Source organism: Pangasianodon hypophthalmus, chromosome 2 (genome assembly GCF_027358585.1).
Source record: "Pangasianodon hypophthalmus isolate fPanHyp1 chromosome 2, fPanHyp1.pri, whole genome shotgun sequence".
Taxonomy (NCBI): Eukaryota; Metazoa; Chordata; class Actinopteri; order Siluriformes; family Pangasiidae; genus Pangasianodon; species Pangasianodon hypophthalmus.
Genome location: NC_069711.1, coordinates 24,452,844 through 24,466,947, shown reverse-complemented (window position 1 = coordinate 24,466,947; position 14,104 = coordinate 24,452,844). Strand labels below are relative to the sequence as shown.

General features: G+C 37.3%; 1 protein-coding gene across 1 annotated transcript in view; it reads left to right on the top strand.

Moving 5' to 3' along the window:
• brinp3a.2 (bone morphogenetic protein/retinoic acid inducible neural-specific 3a, tandem duplicate 2) overlaps window positions 1-14,104 on the top strand; it is a 54,102-nt gene that overhangs the window by 29,052 nt on the left and 10,946 nt on the right. Inside the window, exons 3-4 of the mRNA XM_026933450.3 lie at window positions 3,659-3,849; window positions 6,006-6,196. Of these exons, the coding sequence (XP_026789251.1) occupies window positions 3,659-3,849; window positions 6,006-6,196 (382 nt within the window). The remainder of the gene's footprint in view (window positions 1-3,658; window positions 3,850-6,005; window positions 6,197-14,104) is intronic.

The following is a 14,104-nucleotide window of genomic DNA, read 5'->3' as shown; positions in this document are numbered from 1 at the left end:
AGAGAGGTCATAAATATCTATGAGTGAGAAAACCAAGTCATTTACACAGATGCATTCATACAGTAATGTGCAAAGCTACTGTTAATGTTAATGCTCTAATGCACAGATTCCCAACCGTGGTCCTGGAGTACCCCTGCCATAAATATTTTTAGTGTTTTCCTTGCTCTCAACACACATTATCCAAATTATTAGCTAATGAGCAGCCCTTTCTTACCAGTTGCAGTGGGTGTGTTAGAGCAGGAAAAACTGTAAACTATGCAGGATACTCAATATCCCAAGGCTGGGAAACTGAGGAATTTAATATATGTAGAAATGCCTCTATGGAAACATAATAAATACTAATAAATACCAAATACATGTAAACTATATATATATATATATATATATATATATATATATATATATATATATATATATATATATATATATATATATATACACACACACACACACACACACACACATATATTGTTGTTACCAGGTATGCAATGGGTTGTTATTTATTATTATTTCATTGTGTGTGTGTATATATATATATATATATATATATATATATATATATATATATATATATATATATATATAATGAAATAATAATAAATAACAACCCATTGCATACCTGGTAACAACAATGCCTGTAGTGCTTAAAGCGACATTCCTTCAAGACTGGACATGAGGAAGGAATGCACTCTGAATGGGATGCCAGTCCTATGCAGAGTATCACAACCACATTCATACAAAGAGAAAATAGCAGGATTGCAATCTTACATTTCTATTGTATTATTACAGAAATTAGTATAAATGATTAACATATATGAGGATATTAACAAGTCTAATTCATTTACTCATACGCATTCATACAGTAATATACGGAGCTAACGTTAACGATATGTTAACATTATGCTAATGTATATGTTAACATTATGCTAATGTTTGCCAAAATGGCCAAAAATAAACTGAACACGTAGCCTAGGAAAACTGCAGGGAAACTATGCACCTGGCAACAATGCCTGTATTGCTCCAAGCAACATGCTAAATTCTGCCTCATTTTGGGCACTGGAGGAAATGATCCGCCAAACTATCTGCCACTAATTGACCAGAAGCCTCTAATCGCACTGACTTACCACTTTTTGTGCATGGCTCCCTTAAATGAATATGTATGAGGAAGAAAAGCACACTTTGGCTGTTGCCATATTCACAGTACATAAATTGAGCATTAACACTTTACAACAGTTTTGTACGTAACAAGCTACTTGTATTCCAGGCAGAAAGCAACCTAATTGCACCTGAAACAGGGGAAAAGTATATAGTAAGGAAAATAGTATTTCTGGCCCAAATTTGTTTGTTTGTTTGTTTGTTTAGGTGGGGGTAACATGCTTTTGTGAGATATCATGTAGTAAATGCAGGAAATAACCTGAGAGATGTGCATTCCAGTGAATTTATCATGATTATTATTCTACGGAACAATGACTTAATGATTAAAATTGCTGGTTTAAAACCTAGATCATTATTCCAGAATTCAATTATTGTGATGCAGTCACAGGTGTGCATATATATAAAGATTTTACAACAGCTTAAAACGTAGTGCAGCAAATTAGATTTCAGTCAGAACTGTAAAAAAAAAAAAATAATAAAAAAAAGAGGTTCACTCATCTATCAACCATATATTCAGCTTAGCTGTTCCATGCTTTCAACAGAAGCTTTGAAAATGAGAATTCAGATAATGAGCAAATCAGGTTGCTCATCCAAAGCTCCATGAAGTGCTTCAGAGAGTGGCCAATACCCTGCTGAGGTTCGAATGACAAGACCTAATAAGGGCTTAAGATAAAACAAGGCAGGCTTATCACGCTCACTAGTAACCGAGGAATAAAATGACAGAGCGGATTTTCTCCCTCTGTTGCACGGAACCTTTGAACTGCTGATGGCGATTGCGCTCCCGTACCAGATCTGCTAGACAAGCCATAGATGGCTTATCATTGTGTCACATGAAATTGAGATAAATCATCAAATTCTACAAAGCCAGCAGGCCCCATTGCGGCTGATGTAACGACTTATGCCAGGTATATTGACTCTTTCACAGCAGTTAAAATTACATTTTATAATATACCTGAAAATTACATTTGACTTCCTTCCAAATAAACAGCTTGCACTGTACTGTAGTGCACTTTATTCTTAATATAATTTCACATAAAATCCTGTTTTGCCACCTTATGAATTGCAAAACGGCAAGTGAAATTAAGTTCATTTTCTGGAAAGAATCTATCAAGCATCTGGTCAGGAGGTCCCTGTCATTACTTCTGATTTAACGTGATGTATCTCCTTTCAAAAGGATTTACTAACCCCATCCATCACCTGAGGACAAGGATGCTTTCTCACATGACTAAAGGCATGATAGAACATGCTGTCATTTACACCGTTCTGTGGATGAGTGAGATTCATAATACAGTGATATTATCACCAAAGACCTTCTGTGGATGCATGTGTTTTCCTTTTCTTTTACTTTCTTTCTTTTATTAATGCTTGATTGCTTCTAAAGGAACATGATGAAGAGATATGACAGGGAGAAATAATGAGTAAAACAGAGCAAGGGGATGACAGAAGGGCTCGCTTATTTAATTGCCTCAGCCTGAATGCAAATCCTATCTTTATGCAAACAGTATGATGAAGCCTTTATTAAGACAAAGTTGTCCCAGAGTTATTTATGACTCTGACACAAGGATAGCAAAGCCATTTTTTCCCACAGGGATAGTTAGTTTGATCAATTAATTACATATATTTCATAATAAATATAGATAATTGCCTTTTTGATGTTCATTCCTATAACTGGTATATCGCTAATACCAAAGAGATTCAGCCCCATTTTGTTGAGACAGACATATCACCTAATTCTTTCAGAAACTGTAAAGTTCTATTATATATATATATATATATATATATAATATATTATATATATATATATATATATATATATATAAACTTTTATATATAGGTTTCCTGATAATAGTGTGATTCATTCATATAAAATCAAGCCAGTTTTTGTTTTGTTTTCTTTTGGATGGATTGATATGAATTATGAACACTACTTATCATGGATCATATTAACTTAATGCATAATGCAGAAAGCTATAAAGAGTAATGCATTTTAACAAACAATTTTTATAATGTATATACTGCCTTATGAATGCATTGTATCATATGAATGTGTTCATAGTTCATTATAAATATGATGATATATGATATAGCCATAGAAAGTGTTACCAACATTCTCTTTGGAGATGGAAAATATAAGAGCCATTGCAGCATGAATGTCATTTTATTTCCCAAGCCCTTTCTAGGATTTTCTAACATTTTTTTTTAAATTTTGAGTGCAGGCAGTGTCAGAAATGGTTAGGTTTCTGTGGACCTTCTTGTCAAACCTAATTTCTGTTCTGATGTGTTTATTACAAATAGCACCTGTCAGCTGCAAGTTCCGAGTTGACTCCCTCTCCAAGTAAAAGCTTTCAGGATTTATTCTCCGAATCAACATTTTTAGAATTGAAAACTAATGGTCTAGCACGGGTTATGTCCTCTTCCTTCTCCTCTGGAGGAGTACATGTGTGTTAATTAAAACCAATTATTTGAGATTAGCTTGTTTAATGTGTCGTTGATTATCTTGCAGGGAGTTCGGACGCTGGAAAGTGAACAACCTGGCTGTGGAGCGGAGGGATTTCCTGGACTCCCCCTTACCCCTCATGCCGGAATTCATCCGCAACATCCGACTCCTCGGACGCAGACCCTCTGCAAAGCTAATTACCGACAACCTTATTAAAAAATATGGGACGCATTTCCTCCTGTCGGCCACGCTAGGAGGTAGAGATATCTTATATCCTGCTGCATGTCAGAAGACGCACACAAGTATAAATGAGGAATAAAAACAATATGTCAGGCAACAAGACATGAGCACTGACTGCTCGCTATGGGAGTTAATGTTACAATACAAGAAACGCTTGCTTGTAACAGACACTCCTAGATGAAGCAGACAAAACTCAAGCATATTGCTGCTTGTGTTTGTACTATTTCAAAGCAAGAAAAGTGACTGTTGACAGCGCTGATTTCTTGTGCCCTATATTTACCCTGGTGTAGAGTGGGACGTGGGAAGCAGGTGCAGCTAGATAGCTTCAATGTAACAGTGACATGATTATTTTGGTAACAAAGCCTGGGATCATGTCTGAAATTGGATTCCTCTGTGAAAACCACACTTGTCGATTACTCCCCCGGCACTCAGACTACCAAAGGTTGTGCGTACAAGTAGCTCCATATAATGCAAAACTCTTGGAGGCATATGACCTCCATTGCTCTGGTAAACAAGCAATACTGTGTACTGTGAGAAAGTGGAAATAGAGTGCCAGGCCTCTGACTTACGCTACAAATGTTTCTTAACTTCAAACTGAAGTCTAGACCGGAGCTTATGGCCTTCATGAGGTAAAAAAAAAAAAAACAGTGATTGATGTAAGAAATGGAGCCAGCATGAGCTACTGTTATTAAATTGAATAAGTTAGAAGTTATAATAGTAAATGAAAAGAATAGGACCATAATGTGCAAATTTGAAAGGAAATTTGATTTAACATAACTATCAGTTTATTCGGATCAAGTGCGAATGTGTGTCTGCATATTGCATTTCAGTGTGACTCAGTGTATAACTTTTTGTTAGTGGAAGTTTAATTAACAGTTTTGGGAGAGTCTCTAGTGTCAGTGCTTTGTAACAGTCAGTAGGTTTTCCACCACAGGAAAGTCTTCAGGACAGAGGGTTTTGTTGAACTTGTTTCATAGATTAAACATAACTAAAAAGTGATAAAGTGTATGTATGTAATCATTTGCAAATTGCTGTGGTGTAAGAGGAATAAAACATTGCTGTTATAGGAAAATAATCAGCTTCATGGTGGTAAGTTTGGGGGGCAACACCACACCGTTGTTGGCTATTTTCCTATAACATAAGCTAATATTAAGCAATATATCACTATATTGCTATCACATTAATACATTGCCCCTTTGTAGCTTTATCTATAATTTAGATATAGTATGTAATGCAGGTTCATATAGAATAGAATAGAATAGAATAGAATAGAATAGACCTTTATCATCCAACCATGTTGGACATTTCTTAGTGCTCCCAGCTCAGAAAACCATAGAAACAATATAAACAGACAACATAAACAGCATACAGTTAGATGAAACATTTATATCAAATCTACATGATATGCCTATAAGTTTATAGGCAGAGTGTAAAAAAGCAGTTTGATTTGCTGTACATAGATTTATTTAGAAAGTTCCAGCCAATGGTACAAGATCACGCTTACACTTATCACACTTATTTTACAGTGCCGATAATTAAGCACATATATATATATATATATATATATATATATATATATATATATATATATATATATATATGTGTGTGTGTGTGTGTGTGTGTGTGTGTGTGTATATATATATATATATATATATATATATATATATATATAAATGTTTTGAGGAGCATGACAAAGAGTTCAAGGTGTTGACTTGACCTCCAAATTCCCCAGATCTCAATCTGATCAAGCATCTGTGAGGTGTGCTGGACAAACAAGTCCAATCCATGGAGGTCCCACCTCACAACTTACAGGACTTAAAGGATCTGCTGCTAACGTCTTGGTGCCAGATACCACAGCACACCTTCAGAGGTCTTGTGGAGTCCATGCCTCAATGGGTCAGAGCTGTTTTGGTGGCACAAGGGAGACCTACACAATATTAGGGATTTGGTTTTAATGTTATTGCTGATCAGTGTGTATATCACTTCTAAATTACAGACAGAGGGGAAATATGCCTTCAGTGAGCCCAAACAATGAGGCCATACATATGATGAATATTTTTTTTACCTTTTTTTATGATAAAGTTCACAAATAAAATTGTGCTTCACCCAAAGAGTAGTCTCAAGAGTATGATATTCAGTGATAATCAAACATTTTTTTACTCTTTTTTTTCAGGTGAAGAGGCTCTAACCATATTTGTAGACAAGAGGAAGCTTAACAAGAAATCAGAAGTGAGTGACTACACGAGTAACAGCACAGCTGTGACTCTTGAGGCACTCCACCAGTTGGCTGCCTCCTACTTCATAGACAGAGAGAGCACACTGCGCAAACTGCACCACCTACAGATTGCCTCCACTGCCATCAAGGTGGGTCATTAGCCATGTTGCGGGGAGAGATGATATTATATTTTTTTCCCAAGAGCTCATGCCAAACCAACACTCGTGGTATCACAACATAATGATTGTTTTTTATTTTTTTTAACAGTCGGGGTATCTCTGGGGTCTCGTGATGTGATACTCATATTACGTGAGGAGGCTATAGTAATATTTTGCACTGTTTAGCTTTCCACATATTATGTGCATAGGACTGCATCAAATTGGGGGTGGATTAATGCACAGGCTAAGCTAGGCTGTAGTCTAGGGGCCCACAGTGATCGGGGGCCTCTTTTTTCTCTGTTTTTACTTATTTTTTTTAATCTGTCTCATACACGTATTTGATTGATCCATAATTATTATTTCTACAGTGATAATTACTAGAATGAATATGTCCATATTGTGAATGAATTTAATGAATGTAGTTACCAAGCTTTCCTGGTAGCCTTTCAGTAAATTCAGTAAATAACTCAAAGTGGAAGAGTTATCATCCTCAGACTTATACTAGAACATGGTAAAACATGTGTATTTGACTCAAGTGTGTTTTTAGGTTGTGGTTGGGGTGGGATGGGGGTGGGAGAGGTGGGGTTGGGGCTCTTGAGAGCTTCATCTGCCCCTGCATCAAATCAGTTCAACAAAATACTCTTATTCCAAAGGTTTTACTTTCCAACCAAGCTTAGAACTCCATACTTACTTACTTACTTACTTACTGTGGTTGTGCATTAGTTTACCTTTCTGCTCCTCGGCATTAACATGATGCAAGACAGCTAGAACCAAGGTTACTTTGCTTGGACCTATAACTCAAAGTTAGCAGGATATTTGGAGTGCTTTGTATCTCCAGGTGAAAACAAAACATCTCTGATTGGTTGTCACTTGATGCATTTTCTCCACAAACCCTGGATTCTTATAAATATGACTTCTATCAAATCCAAAAGGCAGGATTCATTGATTTAAACTGACACCCTACATGCCTATTCTTCATAAGACCATGAGAAAAGAAATGAAGTCAATAACAAAAAAAGGGTTTCAGAGTTCTTTATCTAACTAGGTGAGCTATCATGGAAATTTCAGATCAGAGCACAGACCAGAAACAATAACATGGGTTAATTGAGGGCAATTATTTTGTTGTTACATTAAATTCATTACTAATGCAATTAATATGTGCAGTGGCAAGGGAAACCCCTTCACGCTGTGAAATTTTGACATCCTCTATATGCAGTTCTGAAAACTACAGGCTTATCTGAACTGTGATATGTTTCTCTTTTGCATCTACCTCAATCAGAAGTAACATTATTGCATTTTAAAATCTATTTACCCCAAAAAGTGAAAAAGGGGAAAACTGCATTGAAGAATTCCATTAAGATTGTGGAGCAGGAGCATCTCAAACGTTTTGACAGTCGGTATCTGATTACAAACTGAATTGATTAGGCAAAAATCTGTTTCGCTGTGGTATACATAGCTATCCAACAGCCTGATCTAAGCATTTATCAAGCTGGATACAAAGAAATGTAATCATAAATCATTTAAGGGAACATTTACACAAGCAATGTGGCAATCCTGAAAGTCCAGTTAGTTTGGAAAATTGTTCAAAATTACACCAGAAATAAATTATATAAATTTACTTATAAGGAGATTCACTAATGTGAACATTCACTAATCAACTTCAAATCATACAATTGGTGATGAGTTCCTTCAAATATATAATTGGATTATGCTGTCAAGTTTAAAACATTTAATTATTTTAAATTGTACACACAGATTTAAAGAAAATTTTGAGTAACTCACACAAATGAAGGTAAATTTAAGCAAGTAAGACTACCCATTCAATCAGGACATAAGACATATAAAAGGAACCCTCTGAAAGGAGGAAGAATTAGTCAGTGTCTATGGTAACCAGTATCCTGTAATTGCTGGTATATTTAGCACAAAGTCATTCTCTGTGAGCGTTGGCTTTATTGGTGTTTAAATGCAAATCATCTGTGTTGTGACTGTGCTTGGTCATTTCTGGCATTTATCAACATATGCATGTGAGTATGAAGAAAATCAGTTGCGCCAATATTTTTTGCTAAACAGGAGTTTTACTAAAAGATAAATGATAAATGAAACCCAATATATGCATTTTTCTCTGATAATACATTCCTCCTCTGATAATATTTAATAAACTATTAAAGTTTTAAAGTTTTAAACTATTATTATTAAGGAGCTTGGCAAATTGGGCAAGCAAAGCACACCAAATCTTCCAGAGAACTATGTTTACTCATTCTGAGCAGTTGTAGGAGTGGGGTGATGCTCCTATTCTGGGCCACCCCTTTATTATGCCTTCTCATTTCATTACATGAAGAAGCTCCTTGCCTTGACAACCCACAATTGTTGCACTTAGACATTTTTATTGCGGTTAGTCATTAAGGGAACTCACTTGGTGGAGGTTTTTTACTTACTTACAGTTGCTCTTGCTCTTATTAAGGCATGCGTTTGTGCACAGACAGCTGAGATGTTCCTTGAGTGATGGGAGCAGTGAGTGTGACAGTGTAGTGCAACTCCATCAGTGGAGGAGAATGAATCAGGGACTTTTGACACGTGCATCATTTCTACTGAGCTTTGACCCATGCCTGAAATTCACAGGACAGACAGAAGCAAATGTTTTGCTGTGTGAATTCCAAATTAAATGGGACTCGAGTGAGGAATATGGCTCCTGGCTCTCCCCCATTGGGTTATGTGAAAGAGAAATTTAGCAACTCATTTTGCAGCAAATCCTTTTAGTGCGCTGGTGGGTGTAAAAGAGCCTTTACAAAGTCATGATGCATTGCTCCAGCATGGTTCTGCACAGCTTGTTTCCTAATGTGGAACGACACAAGCTGTTTTGTGACTGGCTGGCACCATTTTGCTCATAAATTGACCATCTTCCAAATCTGGCCTGACACCCTTCAAATCTGCCCATGAAAGCATAACCTCAGTGTCTCTTAGAAGATGTTCTTTGAAACATATCAATTTACCTGTTCACTCACATGGACTCACAATGAACTCTAGACAGGTTTTCTGTGAATGTCATGTTGATATTTATGATTATCTTCACACTGAGCTTTGAAAACAAAAATCTGTCAGCACTTCCATGTTCTTGGAAGCTCTAGAGCAGATGTCTTCAAAGGTCCAGCTACAAAAAAATCCTTTCATACAAAGATTTTGATAGTACTAGCATGACTGAGTGGTGACAACAGTTAATGTTTAACCCATTGGTGATTACCTCGTGGCTATAAACAAGACACATCAATGCATGTGATTGACTGCAACAGGCAATGTTTTTCTCCTTCTTTTTTTAATGTCAGTTTGTTCTGCTTTTTTTTTGTATTTTCTGAGTGCTCACTTTGATCCACTGAAATACTGGATGCTGGTTCGTCATCCAGGTCATGGTCCACGGGTTGACTACAGCATTCTCATCTTGACTGACATCACTAATCTCTCTAATCCTATCTTTATACTCTCTTCCTGTCTTTTATTATACTCTCTTCTAATTTCTTCTCTACTCTCAGGATTAAATTTATTTCTAATTCATTCACACCTTTCCTTGATTTTAGATTGTGATATGAAATCAACTACCACTGTGGCAACAGGGGCCCTACCCTGAGAAGCCAGAGAATAGAGTTTGTTGAATAAGTGGTCCTGAAGCAGTTCACTGCACAGCACAGTGGAGTAGGTGTAGTGACACCAGCCTGACTCTCTGGTGGACGCAATCCAGCTGGCAGAGGCCACGAAGCAAATAAGACAAGAGGTAGAGGTCTGTGTTCGCAAAGCAAGGGAATACGAGCCCTATCATTCTCACTTCCGGTTCCTCACCCATGCTGGCACCATAAAAAGTGTGGTGATGGGAGCTTTGGGTTGTTCAGAGAGCACCAGCTGGCCTGGTTCCTGAGGGGACAAGGATGAATCTCTGTGTGTTGCAGGAACATGCTCAGCTGGTCACACAGCCAAAACTTTCCATCACTTTTTCTAAGCAGTCTCTTTCTCTTTCTCTCTTTGCCAGTGTGCCACCACACTAAAGTGTTCCTTGGCTTTTTATGTAACAACTTGAAAGCAGAAAGCCTCCACCACCTAGTGGCAGGAGAATTCTGTTTCAAGTTGACTGTGTGTCTGTCCATCCATCTATGCTTCTGTTCATGATTCTCCTTATCATGATATCTCAAGAACGAGTGGTTGAATTTATGGTTTGTAGGATATATGTGGAATTTTCATTGTGACCAGCAGATGAATTGATTAGATTTTGGAATTGATCCAAACAGGGTCAAGGTCACAGCAAGGCCAAATGTCTGCAGTAGTTTCTCTTCAACAACTTCCTTCCTGTTTTAATTAGGTTTTAAGGATATTTCAGGCATACAAATTAATAACAAGAAGAACTAGACTTGGCGGCAGAGGCATCTCTGGATAACAGTGCTATGTGCAATCAGTCATTCATTTCACATTCACTAATTGAGACTTTGTCTTTATACTATTTATAATCTATTCACTTCATCTGCCAGCTTAATTTGGCCCAACTGTCCTGTTCAAGTCTTATTAATCTATCATCTCATGACCAATCTCAGCATAGCAGTGAGTGGGCTCTTGTTAGAGCCACTAATGGTCTCTCACTCTCTTATGATTCCACAGCCTTTAATATGGAAAACTGTAATGCGGCTTTCAACACAGTGGCATTCTTTTCTCCTGCCTCTCTTTAACTGAAATTTCTCATTCTGCATTTTAAAGATGTATTAATGAGCAAGCTCTTGGTTCCTAATAGCACTGTAAATGAGCGCAATATTAAAGGCAGGTTCACATGGAGGGTAAATCAATTAAATCTAACTGGACAGTCCAATTTTCAACTGGCGTGTTTGGGTGAGCCTCTACCCACTGTAGCCTCAGGGTTCTGTTCTTGGCTGGAAGGAGTGGAACCATGGTTGTAAAGAGTGGTTATCTGAGTTACCATATTCCTGCCAGCTCGAACGAATCTGGCCATTCTCCTCTGGCCTCTTGCACCAACAAGGCATTTCCACAAGCAGAGTTGTCGCTCATTGGATTTTTTCTTTTTTCTTTTGCACCATTCTTTTTTTTTTTTACAACATTCTGTTGTACATGGAATTTCCAGGAGATCAGCAGTTTCTAAAACGCTCAAACCAGCCTGTTTGGTACCAACAGCCATGGCACAGACAAAGTTACAGTTTTTATACATGCAGATGTTTGATGTGAACATTAACTGAAACTCTGGACCTGCATCTGCATGGTTTTATACATTGCACTGATTGCCATGTGATTTGGCTCACTGGATAACTGCATGAATGGCCAGATGTACAGGTGTTCCTATTAAAGTGATACATATTGGACATAAAACATATAAACTATATAATATACTACTTTTCTGTCTCCACAACAAAAAAAATTATTTGGCCCATCAGCAGGCAACATAACTGTAACATCTGCAACTATTTATAAAGTTGTTTTACAGAATTCTGTAGAATTGCAGATTTAATTGGTTTAATGCCCAAATTTGGAAACTCATCTAATCCAAAGCCAAGTGTATTATGTGAGGTACAGGCTGTTAATACCACATGTTACGGGAAAACAACAGACACAGGCTCAGGTTGTATGTAACCTGCCATTAGGCATTTTTCAACAAAACTTACCTAGCAGCTGTTGTAAGTTTGGAAAGTATTACTTATCATTGTGCTTTTCTTGTACATATCATGCATCTTGTAAAGATAAATGCAGATATCCATCCTATTAGATTTTGTTTTTCTTCTGGAGCAACTGCTTGTCTGATAGGGCTCCAAGTAACTGCGATGAATCCCATGGGTCTGGGACGTAGTGGTGGAGAGCTGCGCCCATCGCAGTTTGCCACAGACCATTGGTTCCGACCTGAAAGCAGATTTCCATTGCCCTGTACAAGCTGGCAACCTGCGCTGAGGACAGAGTAGTGGGGGAAACTTTTGGGGTTAGTAAAATGACCGTCCATCGGAGGGTATATGCTGTGTGCACAGCTATTAAAGAAAAGTTAATGCAGCATTATATCAGGCTGCCGAATGTAGAGGGGCCAATGAAATTGCATACCGTAATTCCTTGGTGCATCATGTGCCACAGGATTATGGTGCGCTGGATGGCATGCACATCCCTATTCCTCCACTGATGGATGAATAAATTTATGCGCTAAAGTTAAACGAAAAAAAGATTATGTCGACACTTGTGAAATTTTTTCGATAATTTGCATTTCCATCAGCTATATTGGTAAAAATTTCAACGCGCTAATCCTTTTTTCACAAAAAAATAAAAATAAATCGTTGGATGGAAACGTAGCTACACACAACACACACAACACAAAAATTAGACGGTTTGAGTCTAATTTTCCTAGTCTTTTCTGTTTGCTCTGCATGTTTTTTGACCATGATTTTGTCCCATGTTTTTCTGGATTGTTTGCAATCCACTCATTGTTTTAATAAAAGCATATAAACTGCATCTGCTTCTGCTGCATGACACATTATAATAAATACTAACTCTGATACAGAATGTTTATAAATTACCAAGCAATTATTTATAGCTCATTATTAGATCTTGATGAGACATTATGAGTGTTAAGAAAATGCTAAGAATCATTATCATTGTGAAAATTTAGAATTATAAGCACAGTTATAATACTTTATGAATATGGGCTTCATATAAATTGCTACCAATTGATCCTCTATTAATCTCTATGTAAAGTATGCAACTTTAAGTGTACTAGATCCATGCATTCGAGATAGAAAAGTGTCATCTTGTAACAGAACACTAATGTTTATACTCCATAAGCGTGTGCATGGAAGTCAGCCTGTGTTACTACCACTGCATTCATCTGTGAGATTATGATTGAGTGGCAGCAGCAAGCCATGACTTACCCTGTCTTCCTGTCAGCCTGGAAATGTCACAATCTGACAGGCTAAATCAAAAAGAAATTACCCAACTGATACTGCTCTGAGGAAAATGAAAATCAGTTACATGCATTTCTGCTTACTTACAATGGCAGTATGCCATCTTCTTTCTTTAAGCACCAAAACCTTTTAGGAAAAAGTCCATCCTGAAGGTCCCCCATTTACTAGCAATGTTCAGTGTCATATTAATGAGAAATAGGGCTGTAGTCAAGACCACAAAACTTGTCTTGTCCAAGACAATTCTTAGACCAGGACTAGCTGAGACTGAGTCAAGACCGAGTCTTGGGGGGCTGAGGTTAAGTCCTGAGTCCAAATGAAATTAGGACCTAGTCAAAATCTAGCCTGAAAACCATCAATTCCTTTTCAAGGCCAAGCCTTTAATTCAACTAGTTGGCTTCATTTGTTCATTGCATCAGTGGTTAGATAATGTTTTCTAGAAGAAGGTGATACTTCTTGTCAAACTGAATATGAACATTATTTGTACAAACTCTCAGACCAAGACCATATTTAGCAAGACCAATGGCCAAGACAAAGTCCAAACACAAATGCCAGTAGGTCAGGGACAAATACACAAACAAATCTTGAGACTGCACTGGAGTCCAAGACCTATAACCAGTAATCCTGTGTAGAAGTAGTGAAGGAAAATTTAACTGGTGTTAATGACTATAGGCTTGTAGCCTTAACATCAATAATCACGAAATGCTTTGAAACACTGGATCTTTTTCATCTTAAGTCCATCACCGATCCTATCCTTGATTCTCTACATTTTACATATATGACAAGCAACTCAGCTGATGATGCAGTCAACCTGAGTCTACACTACATACTCAATCTTCTGGACACTCCAGGTTCCAGTGCCAGAGTCATGTTTGTAGACAGCCTTTATACAGTTGTTCCAGAATGGCTCCATAGCAAACTGCTACAACGGGATGTAGAACCCTCCATTTGACAGTGGATTGTTGATTTCCTGTCAGACAAT